Here is an 18,951-nt window from a genome sequence, read left to right on the forward strand (position 1 = left end):
ATTAATTGGACAAAACAACTGGGCACATTCTGCAGATTTTTCTTTTAAAACACCATCATTGGTATCAAAGAAGCTGATGGTAAAAATATTTCTAATCTAAACCGTTTCTACGTGACGTAACATCAATATAAAGTAGGGATAATCTGGTGATTATGTTTCAGATTAATAATTGCTTAATGGCTGATTTTTTTTAAAGCAGAACTTGAACCTGCTAAATCTAAAATAGTCTCTTAAGCAGTTTCAGTTAGAACATATTTACAAAGGTTTTGTTTTTCCTAAAATGTATTTTTGTACTTAATTACTTCTCTTATTATTTTGTTCTTTCAGTAAATGGTCCTTTTTTTAGTCCGTATATTCCAGTTAATAACTAATAGATAAATAAATTAGTTGCCAATTATTTCAAGAATCAATTCATCGTGATTAATCTGATTAATTGTTTCAGCGACATTTTATGTTGAGAAAAATTAAACAGCCCACATGCTGCTGCAGCATGTAGCTAATGTTAGCATTTTAGCTTAGATCTGGAGATCTTACCTGTATGAATGCTGTTTGGGTTTTACTGTTCTTGTTTTAATGCAATAGAAAATATTCAAACATTATTGTAATGAGCCATGGCTTGTATGTGAAACCTCATTGATTGGTGTAAGAGTTAATCATTATTATTATTTGTTACAGATTGAAGGATAATGGCCGATCTTTTCCATGGACAGGAATCTGATTGAAGGTAAATTTATTCAGTCCTGTCATAAATGAGCAGCTGATTCATTTAAAACACCCAAAGCAAGTTAGTGGAAAAAATTTAGATAATTATTTAGCAACTGTCATGACAGTTACAGATTCCTACCAAGATGGCTGTCAGCTAATGTAGACATAATAACTTCATCACCTGCTACAGACACTCCTACTGCCAGTGCATTTATTACTGGCATAGAGAATTATAATATTTATTGAGACAGAACACAAGGAATCGGTTTTAAAGAAAAACCACTTTAATAAGTGAAACAACAGAAGAAATGATTACAGGAGTGTCGGACGTCCATGTAACAGTCACTGGTCATATGAACGATTTGTAAAGTGTAAACATCCTCTGGCATTAATCTGAATGTTCAAATTGTCAACATCGTTTTACTTCAGAAATTAAAGCTTTTGGGAAATGTAAACACATCCCACTATCTTTAGGGAAAGTCTTTATACTTTGCTAATTTAAAAACATTTTACAGAAACATTATGAGCATCCAGAACCTGAACTGTGTCAATATTACATAAATATATCTATTTATTGTGGCAACTATTGTTCACAGGTTTTATCTCAGCAAAACTGAAGTGCAGTGGATTACTGATGTGTATTAACTATAAACTCTATGTAACAAAGGAAAAAAGTCCCCAGTAACAGGAAGATGAAACAGAAATTCACAGTTTAGACTAAACACCATGAACAACACACATCAAAACTTAAACCGTTTCACAGTTTGATCCCTTAAAGATTATTTTAACATTAATACAATAAAATAAAACCTGCTTCACGTTTGACCTTTTACTGCCATGTTTTATCATCCAAATACGATCCAGTTACCTTTTCAACATTAGCATCATCTTCTTAAAAAAGATGAAGGTAAATTATCTCTTAACTTGTTAAAAGTAAGTGAAAAATATCCGAAGCTACTCACCATAATTTAAAGCTTTCTTGTAATCGTTTCTAAGACTCGTTGACTGCTACACTGTAGTTTTATTGCTGAAATACACCAACGTTTTTGGTTAGTTTTAGCTCTTTGAAGCCCCACCAGCGATATTAAACCCATCACCAGTTTGTCTGAGAATAACTCCAGAAATCGAGGATGAAAAAAGGCACAGCTTGAGTTTTCAGGTCCAAAGATGCATCTGTTGGTGTGTGAGGAGAAAATCCTGGAAGGAAACCAGAAAAATGATTAAATATATTAAAGCTTCCAGTGACGTCTGGGAAAAAAGAGAAAATAAATACTGGATATTTATCCTCACTTCCATTTTAATATCTTAAGCTGTTAAAGTCTGGATAATGATACTCACCAAGATTATTCAGTTTTTCTGCTTTTGTGGGATTTTTTCTTTTTCTGGAAATGTGACAACAGCAGAATAACTTATTAAAGAGAGCAGATGATGGAGGCTTTCATAAATACTAATCCATATGTTGCTCTTGTAACATTTGGATTATTTGGCTTTCAAAACAACATGAATAAAACACTTTCTAACAAAAACGTCTGCAGCATCTGTTGTATTGTAATTTTACATCGATTGGATAATGAATAATCAACAGAAGATACTATTTTCTGTTTTATCTCAACTTTTTTGAGGATTATGGTATGCCGTAATTTACAGACAGCTGACATAAACTGTGTGGAAAAAATGTTAATTTCACATCAATTTGAAAGGATATTAAATAAATTTATAAACACAAAAACAAAGTATATTATATCTATAATTTCAGTATGTTTTAGTTTTAAACAATATAGTTCCAGTTAGTTATAGTTTTTCCACATTAATAACTTTTTGTATTGAATTCAATTTACAAAAATGTTTTCAGTCCCTTTGAGCTGAAAAATTAACTGAGATGAAAAGATTTCTGGGTCTGCTGTTGGATAATAAACTTTTTCTTTTTATGATAAACTGTCTTAATAAAAAGTTGCTGCAGAGCGTTGTCACCATAAAATTCTCAAACAGAAAAAAAAGTCGCTAGATTTGCCACCAGTTGGTTAATTTGATTAAAAGTCACCAGAGATTTCTGGAACGTAAATAAATGTAGCGCCAAAGTTGTTAAGTTGGCAGCAGTGCTTCTTTTGTTTTGGCCACGCCCCTCATGTTCTAAATGTATCAGGTGGGCGGAGTTAAGCCTTCACTTTAAGTTTAATGATGATAAACATCATGCTTCTCTAATTTTAAGTGAAAGCATTGATACTTCAATAACCATCCAATTGTCTTGAAAATTTTGAGTAAATTTTTAAAATGTCTCAAAAAAACAAAATGCAAATTACACACATTTCCATCTACTGACTGGGAGAGGACCAAGTACAGTTTTGTTTAGTTTTTTTTTTTTTTTCCAGATATTGACGTTACGTGTGGCTGTAAAGAAATGGAGGTAACGGCTACAAATTAGCAAGCCAGCAATTTGGATTCTTTGGAGTTTTGTGCCTCTGGTAAGGCAGCAGACCAACCAGTGGATGGGAAAGTTCCACGAACCCTTTTCCATCTCCCCTTCAGCGCATTGACTGTTTTTTGCAGAATTTAGGAAGTTATTTAAGTTTTTCTGTTTCCATCAAGGTTTTCCAAGGCGATGTTTGACAAACACAGATAATGTGTCTAATGGGAGTATTAAACATTTCTTACCTCCAGAGCAGCTTTTGGTTTCATCTTCAACATGTCCTTCTCTGTGGATATTTTTATAAAAAATGGCTTAAAAGACAAATCAGTAAAGTTTTTAAACGGAAACTCTAGTAAAGTAAATCTTACTCTTCTTCTTTGCAGGTGGAAGTTGGGTCACAGCAGCAGGAGGTGATATTTCTCCTGTCTTTACTTTCTTCTTCTTGGGTTTTTTAGAGATTGTGGATTGGTCTTCAGGAGCCTCCAGGATGTTCTTGACTGATTTCTTCTTCTTCTTCCTCAGAAGCTGGTTTTCCTTCGATGAATTTTCTTCCTGTTCTGCGTTTATTTGCGTCTTTGGTGACTTCACAGTTTGTTTTTGTCTGGAAATAAACATCATAAGTGCATATGTTTTGTTATTTCTCAGGTAAGAGAGAGATTATGAGATTTAAAAGCAAACAAACCTTTTTCTTACTGCGACGATCTGATTGGTCCTTGGGGGGTTCCTCGTCATCCTCATCATTTTCTTGCGAAGCTGTAACCTCCTCCTCTTGCTCAGCTTACTCCTCTGAAATCTCCTCTTCTTCTTTCCAGATGAGAGCAGAGACGAGTCTAAAACATTTTCAGAAGGAAATTAACTTTATCTGCACCAACAGGAAGATTTTAACTTCCTGTTTCCACTCACCAGCTGTGGCGTTCGTCTCCTCTTTATTGCCCTCTGTTGGTGCGTCTTTACACTGCAGTTCCTCCCTTTTTCTCTTCTGTTTCGTTTCTGACAGATTCTTTTCATCCATTCCTTTCATCTCAGCCTCATCTATCAGTTTTTTCTTCTTCTTTCTGGTGTTTTCTAAAGGAAACGCAGCCTCCTCTTGTTTTTCCTCCATCTCTTTTCTCTCTCTTTTCCTTTTCTTTTCTTTCTTCTTTGGTGAAACAACTTCAGACTCTTCCTCTGCCTCCGTTTTATCCTCCTCTTCTCTATTCTTTCTGCTCTTCTTTTTCTTCTTTTTTGTCCGGCTGGTCAGAGCGTCTCCGTCAGTCGTCGGTGTTTCTGCGATCTCCACCTCAAATGTCTCATCAGAACTTTTTTTGGACTTCTTCTTCTTCTTTTTCTTGGGAGTGATGGAGTCGCCACAGATTACTACTGGTTCCTGATTGGCTGATTTGTCGCCGCCCTTCTGGACTTTGATAATGATGCAGTTGTCTTCATTTTCTGCAGCTTCTTCTTCTTCAATAAAAACATGAAAGAAGCTTTTGTTATTGGAGGCATTTATCTATAAATAACTTCATGTGACGTTTTCATAGTTTCTGGCGACTTTCTAAAGCCTCGTGGATATTTTTGACATGGAAAAGCACCAGGAATTCAGAATAGTTTTGTTTTTACGCCACTGTCCAGACACTATTTTCTTCTTTTGTTCCAGACCAGCAACCTTATAAATTCCAAAAAGAGCCATAAAATCTTAATGACCCTTTAAATATTAATTTATGACCTTTTGTGTTGGCTTTAAGTATTTGTGACAAACTTCTCTCTTATAGTTGCCATCTTGTTTTGAAATGCCAATGTAAAAATAGCATGACAATAAATGCTAAAACCAGACTCTTGTTGGTTCTTTACAGATTTTCCTGTTGTGTACGATGGAGCATTAGGCCTGGACTACGAGGTTTGTTCTTAAAATAACATCATATTCTCAGAATAAAACTTTTCTCATTAAGAGATGAACAATCAAGGAACCAGAGGTCCAGTGTTGACCAAAACCATTGTTTTGGAGGGTTTTTTGGCTTTTATCTTACCAGTTTAACTTGAATTAGTACATATTTAAGTTACCTTTAGCTGGTGGATCAGCACCGTTTTGGTCCTCTGTAGCCGCCTTCAGCTCGTCTTCTGGTTTCGTCTCTGACCGAGACTCTTCGTCTTCGGTCCGCTGATGAAACACAGAGAGATTATCATGCAGCTCTAAAACAACAACTGATGGTAAAAATGCAGCTTTTTGTTACCTCAATTTTCATCTCTGGTGGATTTTTCAAATCTGCATCTGAAAAAGATTTTAAAAAGACTTAAAAACCAGGTTGCAAAATCTACCGCTTCACCCGAAAACGATTTACTTTTAAAATTATTCATCCACATAACCAGAAGCTTCAATGTACGGTGGACAACCCTTCCGATCTGGAGATATTCATGTTGAATCAAATCGTTCTGAACTTTTTGTGTGGTACATTAATCAAATACAAAAGAGAAATCCTCCAACCGCTAAAATCTTCATGTTTGTTTGCATTTCATGAAGAAGAAAGTTGCACTCAAACCAGCTGAAAATGTAACAAATGTTGCAATTTTGGTCCCACATTCAAACAAATCTAACCACCAGCTATGAAAACAACCAAAGATGGTAGAGATCACACTAAAAGCCTTGCAACTGTAAAAATAAGTAAAAGTGCTTCCCTAAAATACTAATGGATTCCACATTCACTAGATTATTAATGGCAAACCACCATGTTCCTTCAAACATGGTGGTTTCCAGGATTAAATGACAAATTAAGGGCGGCCCATTTGTGGTCCAACTCAGAATTTCTGTCTTCCGAGTTGGAAAAATCAATTAAAACACCCCACCAAAAGTTCTGACAATTCTTCCAATTCTTTGAGATCCAATATGGCCGCTCCTCGTATCACAATAGCATATTGTCGGACAGGAAGTAATGTAAGGCGGGGAGAGAACGATGTTTTCACTGTGTTGCTGGTTATGCTAATTTCAACCATCAAAGTGTGGATGCTAACATCACTACTGGGATTAAAAGCTGTGGTGGAAACATTTTTTAATTCTTTTTTTACAAGATATTCTTAAACGTTGCATGTACTGCAATGGTACGACAGCGTATTAGGGCCATTGTGGTAAATAAAAATTTTTAAAAAAGTAAATTTTTGCCCAAAAATTCTGAAATTTTGAAAGCAATCTCAGAATTTTATTTAAAAAATTTTTTTAAAAACTTGAAAATTTCTGTTTCAAAAGGTGGAAATTTTCTAGAAAAAAACTCAGAAAATGTCCAAACGTTAAACATTTTTGACATTCAAAACTCAGAAATTTTGTTTTTTTTTTTAGATTAAACTAAAGGTTTTAGGGGTTTTTTGGGGTAAAAACATACTTTTTTTCTCTCTCCTTTTATCCACAATGGCCCTAATATGCTGTCATAACATGGTAGTTCCTGGAACTGAAAAGTTAAAGTGGTGTTTGGATGCGAAACGCTCATCATGAACGATGTTTCCAAGACGTTCTACGAACAGCGGCTCCATGTTGGATTCCCGACTTCTTCGACTTGGAACGATTTTAGCACAGAGTTCGATTTTGAGGTAAAAGCGACGCAGCAACAAGATCTAGAGAGACGAGTTGCCTTGACTAACAATACCTGGATCATCTGCAGTTTTGGTCTGGATTATAACTTTTCATTGCTTTTTGTTTTGCCACATTAATGTTTTTCATGGCTTTGAATTGTCTTGTTGCTGAAAGGTACTGAACAAACTTTTCTCTCACGTCACAATTAGAACAAGAAAAAAATGTTTAAAGGATACAAGTTTTTAAACGTTGCTGACCTCATTTAAGGACAGCCAGTGAAGGACAATTGACCCCAACTCAACAGAACCATAACAATGGAGAGATGCTGGTAAAAACAGACCAACTGTGGACAATTTAGTTTGCATGAGCGTCAAATTAGGGACATTTTGTCCCCATAAAGACACCGATTAAGGAGGTTTCAGCAGATGAAACTGAGGGATTATAAAAACAACCAACACAGAGAAACAACCCGCTCCTTTGAGAAGTTGCTCAATGTTTCTGTCACTCTGTAGGCGTTTCTGCTTCACGGTTTGGTGATAAATGCGAATACCAAGAGGTAAAATAAAAGATCCCGCTTCATGTCTCCCTGTAATTTTTCTTCCGTTTTCCTCCCGTAAAAATCAAACTTCTGAACTTTACCAGCTGGAGACGGAGTGAAGCCAAAGAAAAGAAAAGGGAAAATATGTTTTCTTCCCGTCTGGAGTAAACCGCTCTCTGATGGTTTATAGACTGCCGTTTGTCCAGACGATCAATCTTTACAAAATAAAAGCTAGAATCCGTGTCGCATCTTAAAGATGAGTTTAAAGGGCTGAATTGATCAATCAATTAATTCAAGTAACTGTCATCTAATTTAGTAATTGATTAATGGTTAACTGGAGAACACAGACTCAAAAAGGCATTTGCTGAAAGAGCAACACAGAGCAGTAATTTAGCCAAAATGGAGAAAATATGTAAATTTAGTATTTGAAATAAAAAATCTGTCAGTAAATATGGTCCAACAGAAACTCCCATAATGTGGCAGTATTAACTTCACCTGATTCACATTTGGTAAAAAAAAAATCTATTAAGCCCTTTTTGGTTTCTAGTTATTAATAAATTCATTCACAAAGTAACCATCAGATCAGCCAATCACTGTATTGATGATAAATCATTCATCATTCATTTAGTAATTGATTAATTAACTGTGATTTCTTAATATTGTATTGAAAGCTCAAATATTTAAATAAAAAATCTTTATCTGATTAATCATCAAAATAAATGATTACTAAAATAATTGTTAGTTGCAGCCCTAATACAAAGTAGAAATTAATTGTGAAAAGGTGGTTTTGTACTCCAATACCCCTAAATGAACTCCAAAATGCCTCTAATTAGTAAATAATCCACCTGACACTCAGCATTTCACACAGTGTGAAACATGGTGGTGGCAGCATTATGCTGTGGGAATGCTTTTCTGCAGCAGGGACTTATCAGAGTTGATCAGAAAGTGGAAGAATATAAATACAACTACACTGAAATTATCTAAATTACATAATATCATTGTTTTAAGAATGGCCAAGTCAAAGTCCAGACCTAAATCCAATTACAAGATTTGATCGATGTGTGTAAACATGAGTCTGTATGAACCACGACGGGTCTGAGAAGCTTTGAACATGCCGTGCATCACAGAATCAGGTGGTACCTGGAGGGGGCGGAGCCTCTCTGGGGGCGTCGTCAACGGAGACGAACTCGGCCTGAACGGGTCTCTGCAGGGAGAATCAACATGTCAGCGCCAGACCTGAAGAGTTCCTCAGAGGTTGGTTTTTCCTGTGGTACCTCTGCAGCTGCGTGCTCCTCCTCTTCCTCCTCTTCCTCTTCTACTTCCTCCTCCTCTTCCTCCACTTCTTCCTCCTCCTCCTCTTCTTTTTCTTCTTCTTCCTCCTCCTCCTCTTCTTTTTCTTCTTCCTCCTCCTCCTCTTCTTTTTCTTCTTCCTCCTCCTCCTCCTCAGCTGCGGCCGTCTCCTCATAGGAGTGGACTGCGGCTCCTTGAACAGCATCGATCGGTTCTGGAGTTTCCTCTCTGACTTCAGGGGAGATTCTGGCAGCTTGAAGCTCCTGCAGGAAAACAGAAAAACTCAGATTGGATTTCAAAACGCAGCTTCCTGTTCAGACAAAGTAAAAGCTGCTCAATAATTCAGTCTCTGGTAAACTTTGCTGCTCATGATTAAAAAAAAAATAAAATAAAATCTTATGCCTCAAATTTACAGCATTTCTATATTAGATTTTAGATTTTTTTTTTATTTTATTTCCAGATTCATACCAAATGTTTAACTTTGAAATGTAAAATAAAGTTCAATGTTAATTTATGGGAAATTTTCTGCAGTAGTAAAAGATTCAATGGACGGACGGATGAGTTAAAAGTTCAGGAACCACCAACCTGCTGCTCCTCTTCATCACCTCCTTGCTGCTCCTCTTCATCACCTCCTTGCTCCTCCTCTTCATCAGTCTCAGAGGTTCTGGTTCCAGGCCGTTGGGTCGGATCGGGGTCGCCCTGAGCGGGTCCAGATGTTCCGTCGGAACCGGAGACGCAGATTTTCCCCTCAGCTGGAACCGGCTGCAACATAAATAGGAGAGAATAAAAGTAAGCAGGAAGTAGTTCACAGCTGGAATGAGTTCATTTCCTGTTTATCCAACAGCTGAACGTCAATTCACAAATATAAACGAACCAGGAGATTTTATTATTATTCTAACTTAGAGCCAAACTCTGTTTAGTTCTGCAGCAGAGAGTTAGTGCTAACTGATCTCCATGCTGGAGAAGATTTAGCTATTTAAGAATTTTATCTTTAGTTAATCTCAACATAGTTGAGGTAAAACAAGCTCCTATTTCTTACTGAAAAGTTAATACCTGTCTTTGGTTCTTTGGTTGTTGCTAAAGATCCTCTAAATGTTTTGCTAACAGAAAAACATTTGAAGGTATAAATTTCTATATCTGTATAAATCAATACCAGAAGCTTTGTGTACTTTGCAGGTTTCATCCTGTGGATGTTCGGCTTCATTAGGAGGAAAAAACGGAAGCTACTTCATTATTACAGTGGCTGGACAGCAGATATGCGTCTGTTTTCATTACAGCTTTCTGCTGCAACAATGTGCTGACCTTTCAGATAGTTCCTCTCTGGCTTAATTCTGGCTTGTTTGGATTAAAAGCAGTTTCATTCTGGTGATGAAGTATTTATTAAAGTTGTGAAAAGCTTTTCTGGAAATGTTTGATTTCTCAGTGCGAGTTTAAAAGCGTTTCACCTGTTAATGACTGAAACTCCTTCCTTCTTTCCAACAATCAAACAAACTGAGAAAATACTACATATCATCTATAACTGTCCCAAAATGTTTTATGAGGTAAATCACTTAAAACTGCCATGTTGCTGAAATGCGTAATACTAATAAACCTGATTGATAAAATAATACATAAGCAATAAGTAATTAATGTGAAGGAATATCATTCGTTTTTCAGAAGATGGAAGGAAGGATGGATGGATGGATGGAAGGATGGATGGATGGAAGGATGGATGGATGTGTGATGTCATTAGATGTTTTCGTTTTCAGCTGCTGTGTTGAAATAAATATATTTTTGTTTCTTTATCGACGCTTCAGACCTCTGTTTCCTCTTCCTCCTGATCTTCTTCTTCTTCCTCCTCTTCCTCTTCTTCTTCCTCCTCCTCTTCACCGTTAGCGGTGCCGTCTGACTTGCCAGTCTGGGTTTCATCAGCGGCGTCCCGGCGTTCAGAATCGTCCTCCATCTTACACTCTGCAAGAATTAATCCCAGTAAAAACTGAAACCAGTTCTATGATCCAGTAAATAAAATCAGAAACGCACCAGTCAGATTTCTGTCGTCTGATTTCTTCTCTCCTCCGATGAGTTTGACGCCTGCAGCCTCGTCTTGCTTCGTGATTCCCGCCTTCAAGCCGAGTTCTGTCTGGTTGGCGCGCTGAGCCAGAGAGCAAAGCCTGCGCAGCGAATCAAACATTTTCATTTAAACTGCAAGAAAATCTCATAAAATCTGAAATTAATAAGAGAATAAAAATAAATGAGGTTAAAATCAGGAATCTTTGCATTTGGATAATATCTGATGGAAATATTAATATTCTCCCAGGAGGCAGAATTCGAGCAACACCATGTTATTCGATTTTTGCCCGTATTTTTTGACATATTTTCAGATGTGGTTTGTAGGTTGAATTATGTGATTGAAAAAGAGCAGAAAGTGTAAAAATGTCTCTTACCACTGAGACCAGTCGAGGAATGGTGATGGTGGAAAATAAATTGGTTTGTTCAGTTTTTAAGTTGTGTGCAGTAACTTACTTCATCCATCCAGTGTAGATGTCATGAAGGTTTAAGTTCTCCATGGGCATCTCCACCTACACACACACAAAAAAACAACAACAAATTAACTAACGATTATTTGAGTAATCGATTATTCAAATGACTAATCGATTAATCAGATTTTTTTTAATGGCACATTCTGAACATTTTTCATTTACGCTTTCTTTGTACAATCTTATAAATGCATTAATCAATGCAAATAAATATTTAAATTCATTTTTCGGTGCTGTTCTTTCAGCAAATGCCCTTTTTTGTTAACGATTAATCGATTGTTAAATAAGTTGACGATCATTTCAACAACTGCATGGTTTCAGCTCTAACATTAAGCCATTTTATAGAATTGTTTCCACTTTTTTAAATGAAATTTATTGAATCTACTTATTAAAAATGACGCAGGTGATGAAACTGCAACAAAAGAAGCGTGAGTTTTAGATTCAAGAGTGTACATATTGAATAGTAACATGTTGAATAACAGCAGCCGCATCCGCATTTGGTTTAAAGATTATTGACGCTGCTGTGATTCTGTTGGACGTTTTTCCACTGTTATTTTTAGGATTCTGAAACGTGAAACTGGTTGGTGACCAAAGATTAAGTTTCCTCCAGGCGTAAACAGAAAAACTGCAGGAAAAAAAGTAAATAACGGAGTTTTTAGATGCTGAGGACAGATTTAGTTCGGTTATTTTGAAGCGAGCAGCTAGCTGAATGCATGGAGAGGTTAGAAATGCAGCGTGTGAGCAGCTGCAGCTCCGGTAACATTCTGTTCTTTGGCTCGGCCTGACCCAGGAGCCGCAGGCTGCAGAGCCGCTTCCTGACGGGCAGAAACCTGCTGCAGCCGCATCCACATTTCACCAATCCTATTATATAACCTGCATGACGCGCATGTCAGCTCATAAAACGCCAATAAAACGCTCGCTGTGGTCACATTCAACCCATATTCAGCAACAGAAACTCCAGTTGGTGTTGGTGAGCTTAAATGAGGAGGACCCAGAGTAAGTTCTCACCTGAGTGACGTGTGGCTCCAGCAGCTCGGCGGCCTCTCGGTAGCCGCTGACCTGCAAGTGTTGCTGGATTAAAACCAGCAGCGCGGCGTCCTGCTCCGACTCCATGGTGGAAAAACACGCAGGCAGAAAATACAGCCGCAAAATGTATCCAGGAATTAATAACACTTCACTTCATCCTTGCTATCCAGCAGCAGCACGTGTGCGGGACGACGCCTACCTCGAACTGCATCATGGGAAGTGAAGTCCTGTTTCCTAAGGGAAGATTACAAAACATTTTCATGGCGTTACGAAGCAAAATTGATATTTTGCTAAAATGATGTTGCCGATTAATTGTCATAAGAAAGTACATTTTAGATCTAATGAATAAACTAATATAAAATAAAATAAACATTTAAGATCTATTCCATAATTAGTTTCATTCATTTCTCATTGTAAATATTAAATAAATGAAGAAATGTAAGTTTAAAATGTATTAGTTATTTGCCAAAACATGTATAGCATTATTTTTTCACTGACATGAATCTCTAATCACTTGAATAACAACAATATAGTATGAGAAGAGCAGGAAACCATAAAATCTACCTCTTCCTTTTGAAATAAAGGTAAAATTGCATGCTAGCTGGCATGAGATCCTGCACAAATATCTCATAACCTCAAAGCTTAAGATGAAGAATGAGAGAAACAAAAACTTCTAAAAATGTTATGTGAATTTAAGAACAATCGGAGATTTACAACACCTCGAAAAACAAGAGGTGCTGCAGACAGGGCCGACCCAAGGCATAAGCAAACTAAGCAGCCGCTTAGGGCCCCAGGGCCACTGAGGGACCCCCTCAGTGGAGTTGATTTTTATTTTTTTGTAGTAATAATTTCTGTCATTATAATATCAAAAACACAATTTCAACATGAAATGATTTGTTTTTACAATAATACATATTTGATAATGTATGTAGGAATTATTATTTTATTGGTAAAAGAATACAAATAAATTGGTGCTGGGGCCCCCTGGTGGCCGCGGAAGGTACTGCACGAGCGTAAAGAGCTGCAGTGCAGAGCATCCAAACGTCCAAAGCTCCGGTCAGAAGTTAAATAAGCAAAACAATTTTTCAAGAAAGGACTTGTCCTTCAGGGAGGGAGAAAAGAAAGAGGAAGGATAGAAAAAAGCCAAGATAAAGATTTGTTTTAATGTGCCTTGGTAATGTAATGTAATGTAAAAGATTTGTAAAGCTGCTAATACAAAAATTAGCTTGAACTGGCCCAGTTCAACAGCCAAACATTTATGGTAGGGTCTTTGTGTTTGTGTGAAACTGAGTTTAAACTTTAAAATGTTGTTAAATATAGCAAAAATGGGGCGTGCTCCGGTGGCGTAGAGGGTGGCGCGCCCCATGCCCGGAGGCCCCAGCCCTCAACGTGGCCGTCGCGGGCTCGATTCCCGGACCCGACGACATTTGTCGCTTGCTTTCCCCTTTCTCCTTCCCCCTTTCCTGTCAGCCCACTGTTGTATAAGGGACACTAGAGCCCACAAAAAGACACCTGGTGGGAAAAAAAACAAACAAAAAAATATATAGCAAGAAAGTCAAACCTCTCACTGTGGAGCAGAAGAGGACAGAGGCTGATTTTTAAACCTTTGCTGACGAATATAAGATTAGGAGATAAGATGGACTTCATATGTAAGTATCAGCAGATCACGATCCCCCAAAATTAAGGAAATCAGCTGGCCGATAAATCAGCTGGCCGATAAATCAGCTGGCCGATAAATCAGCTGGCCGATAAATCAGCTGGCCAATAAATGTACCCTATATTATACATGTAATGTAAACAGCACTGCCAGAGATGCAATAAGTTTATAGCAGGTGTGTGAATGATCTAATGATCAGACTGCTGATTGCAGCCGTTCCACATTGTTAGCAGAATTAGAGGGCCCCAAAACCAAATTTTGCTCAGGGCCCCATGGAGGCTTGGGTCGGCCCTGGCTGCAGATCATTCCTCAGCATCATTTAATCAAATTAACTCAAGAAAATAAAAACAAATCATAACAATTTTCCTCCTCAGCGCCAGTGATTCAGGCTGTAATGAATCGTTTCCAGCCGCACACGCTCTCCAACAGAAAAATAAATGATTTCCGTTTATTTTGGAAACGATTGGACGAGTCAGATGTAAAATATTTCGCTCATGTATATGTAGCATAACTTCTAGAATGTGCGTTGTTTTCCTGGAGTTATTGCTGAATAAATATTCTGCATGTTTTTCATTACTGCAGTGAAAGTTGCGTAAAGCAGCAGGAACATTCCCGGATTCCTCCGGAGCGCCAGCTGGCTCCCCTCCCTTCCCGGCAGCCCAGCCTCGCCGCCGGCGAACCGGTCGGCTGATGTGCTCAACGTGTTCCCGCAGGTCCATGTCACAACAAGTGACGGCCGGTTACAAAACCCACAACATAACAAACACAAGACGTAAAAAAAACTGTAAGTAAAAGTAAAAGTAACGTTGATGTCGTTAAACGGTCCGTCCCGTAAAGTTACACAAAATTGCGGATGTGTAGTAGCGAATCCTTCAAATTAGAGCAGTAAAAGTGTATAGAAACTATTTCAATGAAACAAGTCACATTTAACCTAAATTAACACGTTTAAGATATGTTGTTTGAATACAGTTTTATCTAGCTTGAATCATTTATTTTTGGGGAAATCATGCTTTCTCCAAGGGCTGGATTCCTCAGCTAGCAGTCAACTGCTGATGTCACAAACATGAATGTATTTTACCCAATATAAATCTGAAAAGAAACTTAAATCTGTCATATTTAGGGTCTTTTTATTTAAAAAGTATCTAAAACTGATTACTGCTTTAATGTTTAATCTAAATAAAATATATTTTCTGAACTTTGTCTATCCATGCTTAGCCTAACTTGGCTACCTAGCTAGTTCTACACAGGCTAATTTCTATCTGCTACCATAAAATATCAATCAAATTTATTTCTATGGAAGCAGAGAGTGGACATTTTCCCCAAATGCTTTTTCCAGATGGTTTTCTCAAGAGAAATTAATTTTCCAATGAATTTCTCAAGATTAACTTGTTCTTTCCAGAAAATTATGTGCACTTAGTTTCTGTATATTTCAATTTATCTTGTTCCAGTTTAACCAACCAAAACCAACTTTAACTCAAGCCAAGTTTAAAATACCAACTATCCAGGACAATGAGATCCTGAACCCTTTATTCAACAATCATTGAGTGAAGGGTCGGTACAATCTGAGATGAATGTACCCATTTAAGTCCAATTCAATCCAAATCTTCATAAAATACAGTCAAATTCAGTTGATTAGATACTAATTAGTGACGGGTTAAATCAAAAAAAAAAAAAAAACACTGCAAAAATACAATTTAATTACGTGAGACTGAATTACATTTTTTGTAAAGTGCCTCTAGATGACATTTGTTGTGAATTGGCGCCATAAAAATAAACTGAATTCAACTCAATTCATATTGAGTAGAAATACAGTCACACTGTAAAGAAACCAACACTTTTAATGATAACTAACCTCCAATTGAGCCACGGTTAGCATGAGCAATTGTCATCAGAAGGCAGGACGCAACCTGAAAAAAACAGAAAATAACTGGGTCAGGAGTATTTCCAATAGAAAGGACAAAAAAAACTATTTAAATATTTCTGTTTCTTGGTTGGTAGGTTGGTTTGAAGGTTAGTAGGTTGGTTGGTTTGAAGGTTAGTTGGTTGGTGACCAGCATATTCTGTGACCACCGTATACCATGACTGTTGGAGGTGCTGTTGCAGTTTTACGCCATTCTTTGCCGTACTTTGGTCTAATTCAAAATGAAGAATAAAGAAAAAGCCAAACAAAGAATGAAAGGTAACATCATAGCCACTAATTGTGACTATTATGGAAATATAAATGGCAACAGAATATAATAGCTCTTATTGGATATTGTTGTTAGCACACTGTAAAATAAGTTGCTTTGACTATTTCAGAACTCTGAAACAGTTTTTATACCATTAATAAAATTGACTTTTTATTTTTAAAACAAAGGTAAAAACTTTGTTTTACCTTTAGCAGAAACAGCTTAAATATTTAGTTTACACAATATCTACTAACATGAGCTAACATGACCTGTGACGATCTGTATTTCCATAATAGTCCAAATATTAGTGGTAAAATGTTACATTTTATTCTTTGTTCGGCTCCTTTTTTCATTTTTCCTTTGGCATGGCTAAGTATGGCATAAAACTGCTACACAGCCTCCCATGGTCACAGAATATAGCGTAGCACCTGCAGACAGAGTGGGTGTTTTATTTTGAAAGTCCGCCCCGGGACCGTGACGGTGTCAGAGGAAAACTTGACGTCCGCGCCGCCGCGTTTCATCGGCAGCCAGGACGCTCAGTCCGAGGGAAGGACGGAGGCTTTGGGGGGAAAACTTAAGGACATGCGGCGTCTTCTGCAAACTTGTCGCCAACTAAACCGCATCGGAGCAGAAAGAGCAGAGGAGATGTAGACTGACGTCAAGAGCCGTTCATTCCTATTGATCCGTTATCGAGGTATTGATTTAGGCCTGATTTTAACATCATATTGCATGAAAAGACAAAAAAAAATTATGTTTAGAGGCTTATTTATGCTGAAAAGTGAACCTTTAAAATTTCTTAAACTCTTCATAACTACCTTGTTACTGCATTATTAGTATTTCTAACCTAATTTTAAACAGGAATAACCAGGTAATTAACTAAGAAACAAGATAACTGCGTTCATCCAAGAGGAATTAGTGCATTTAGAGCCGTCACAGGAAGTTAGTTCATACCCTGCACACTAACACAGTCAGAGGGAAATATGTGCTCCAGTAACTCAGTAGGAACCAGTTCAGTATGGTCTCCATTCAGGCGGAGGCAGCTGCTTCTCATCGTGTTGTTTCTTTATACAAGCTAAAACATGTCCAATATTAGACCGATTACTGCTTTTTTCTTTTTACTTCATAAGTCATGTCAGTTTAGGGTAAAAACATAAACTTCCCCAAGAGAAAGACATTATTGTACCATTTTCTTTTTCTTTTTGTATACATTATTTTTGTCATTTTAGCAGTTTTAGAGATACACATACATACATTGAACAGTTAGATCTCATTGTACCATTTGAAATGGTTTTGATCAGTAAATCCCCAGCGTTTCTGGAGGTCTGACAGAGTTTTTCATGTTTTTTGGCTTGTTTTCTGAACGCAGCTGAACTGGAGAAGTGAAGAACAAAAGGGAAAAGCGTCCAGATAAATATCTTCAGTGGATGGACTGAAACAGATTAGAAGAACAAAAACATTTTTCTTCATAAAGGCCACAAGCTTAAAGTCAGACCTCAATGCAAACAATAACGTTACAGTTAAAGCAAGCTGCATCGCCACAATTATATAGAAAACTTCGGTCAATGCCAGTTTTCTTAACTCCAGTCTTAGTTGAATCTCCAACTTTTAGACCTTGCAAACGTTTTCAGACTACTAGACGTTTTACACATTTTGTTGCATTTTAATCAAGAAATCATTGTGTTTTTGTGAGAGATTTTGTAAAATAAACCAATGAAGATCAGCAAGTTTTAATAAAATTGTGTGAAAACTCTCCTGAGACAGTAGTAGAGACGAGGGAATCAATCCAAAATTTCATTACTGGGTCATTACTTGCACTATCAGATTGATGGTTTAGTTTTTTAGTTTTCAAAGAGTGACTCAAATCCTGTTTTTAGTTGCTAAAAGTAGATAAAAAAAAAGCAGAAAACAGTTGACCTCCAAAATATCTATTTATTGGGGAGATTTTTCTTTTAACAAGTCTAAAGTGCTGAGCAGGTTCAACCTCCGCCCTAACATTGGTTGCCTAGCAATGACCTACTGAGTAACAAGCAGTTTCAAGTTCCACCCTAAAATCGGTTACCTAGCAACGACCCGATGAGTAACTTGCGCAGCAGCAGTTTAAGGTTTTTCCACTTTGCCTCATAACTGCTTAAAAATAAAAAAGGCACGGAGTGAAGACTGGACAAAACAGGAAATGTTATGCCACCAGTCTGGCAGTATTACAGATATAAAACGAACAATAACAACTCAATTAATTATCCATATCTGCTGATATGAAACTTTTCTATTATGACGTTTTTCAGCCGTGTCATCCAGCCCTAGGTTTACCTGTAAACCTTACAAAATATGATCCTGGTGTCTTTTTTTTAAATAAAAAATGAGTGTTTATAACTTGGAGTGTTTATAACTGCAGACATTTTACCGTTTTATCTCAGATATTTTATAGGTATGTTTACATTTCAACTCAACAAATCAGTTTTACTTCTTTAATACGTTTTAAATTCAATCCAGCTGCATAATCCCAGCAACTGGTAAAAGAGTTGTGTTGAAATCCTTCAAACTGACCTTTTTCTGCTCTCTCTGCCACAGTTAATATTTTCAGGCTTTTTATTGGAGTTGTTCCTCAGCTCCAGCTTCATAAAGGCTTTTAAAGCCCTCCTCCAGCAGATGGATGCGTTTCAGGTCACAGCTTCAGCCAAGTTGGCAAGTCGATCCCAAATGTGGTTTTATGATCTACGCTCCGTCCTGCAGCGATGGCATGCTCGTGTGAAACCGTGCCCACTCAGACATTTTTCAGCCCTGTTCGCTTTTCCTCCGTCTTTCTGGTGTTGGTTGAGATTGTTTTGTCCTGTTTTGTGTTTCCTGTAGGAGCCGTAACGATGCGGGCAGCTGCAACTGTGCTGAGTGTTTTCCTCAGCTTGGACTTCCTGTCAGCTCAGTCCCAGTCAGGCCGCATAAACAGCAGCAACGTGAAGACTGGTGAGACTGGGAGGAAGAATCAGCCGCACATCATCTTTATTCTGATCGACGACCAAGTGAGTTTCTGGAAAGAAGTTTGATTTATTCACCTTCCCAAGCACTCGGACTTGAAGGAAACATTAATTTTTGCTATAATTCAAAAAGTCAA

The 18,951-nt window shown here is 37.3% G+C and overlaps 2 protein-coding genes across 9 annotated transcripts in view; one reads left to right on the forward strand and one right to left on the reverse strand.

The window, feature by feature from the left end:
- LOC122841289 (arylsulfatase I-like) overlaps positions 1-18,951 on the forward strand; it is a 38,029-nt gene that overhangs the window by 7,762 nt on the left and 11,316 nt on the right. For 2 of the 8 annotated variants that reach the window (XM_044134482.1, XM_044134478.1), the window contains exons 3-7: positions 676-724; positions 3,075-3,167; positions 4,945-4,988; positions 14,260-14,461; positions 18,693-18,859. In XM_044134482.1, the coding sequence (XP_043990417.1) occupies positions 18,704-18,859 (156 nt within the window). In that variant the 5' untranslated portion in view covers positions 676-724; positions 3,075-3,167; positions 4,945-4,988; positions 14,260-14,461; positions 18,693-18,703. Of the gene's footprint in view, positions 1-675; positions 725-3,074; positions 3,168-3,291; positions 3,401-3,495; positions 3,523-3,634; positions 3,726-4,944; positions 4,989-14,259; positions 14,462-16,377; positions 16,540-18,692; positions 18,860-18,951 lie in introns of those variants that run through there. The other 6 variants (XR_006372373.1, XM_044134480.1, XM_044134479.1 and 3 more) reach the window with 6 other exon arrangements.
- LOC122841290 (DNA ligase 1-like) lies at positions 973-12,237 on the reverse strand. The gene is made up of 15 exons (XM_044134486.1): positions 12,003-12,237; positions 10,981-11,036; positions 10,498-10,628; positions 10,277-10,428; positions 9,064-9,240; positions 8,463-8,741; positions 8,329-8,392; positions 5,323-5,360; positions 5,153-5,249; positions 4,016-4,555; positions 3,795-3,942; positions 3,481-3,713; positions 3,358-3,398; positions 2,044-2,087; positions 973-1,902 (listed from the first exon to the last, which is right to left on the reverse strand). The coding sequence occupies exons 1-14, from the start codon at positions 12,105-12,107 to the stop codon at positions 2,049-2,051; spliced, it is 2,100 nt and encodes a 699-aa protein (XP_043990421.1). The 5' UTR covers positions 12,108-12,237; the 3' UTR covers positions 973-1,902; positions 2,044-2,048.

This window comes from Gambusia affinis, linkage group LG12, assembly GCF_019740435.1.
Source record: "Gambusia affinis linkage group LG12, SWU_Gaff_1.0, whole genome shotgun sequence".
Taxonomy (NCBI): Eukaryota; Metazoa; Chordata; class Actinopteri; order Cyprinodontiformes; family Poeciliidae; genus Gambusia; species Gambusia affinis.

Excerpts from the sequence above, each read along its gene's own strand:
- LOC122841290 (XM_044134486.1), bottom strand. The coding sequence starts at position 12,107 with ATGGAGTCGGAGCAGGACGCCGCGCTGCTGGTTTTAATCCAGCAACAC. Across the intron at positions 8,742-9,063 it reads GTGATGAAGAGGAGCAGCAG|GAGCTTCAAGCTGCCAGAAT; the intron begins GTTGGTGGTTCC and ends GTTTTCCTGCAG. Across the intron at positions 4,556-5,152 it reads TGCTGATCCACCAGCTAAAG|AAGAAGAAGCTGCAGAAAAT; the intron begins GTAACTTAAATA and ends TTTTTATTGAAG.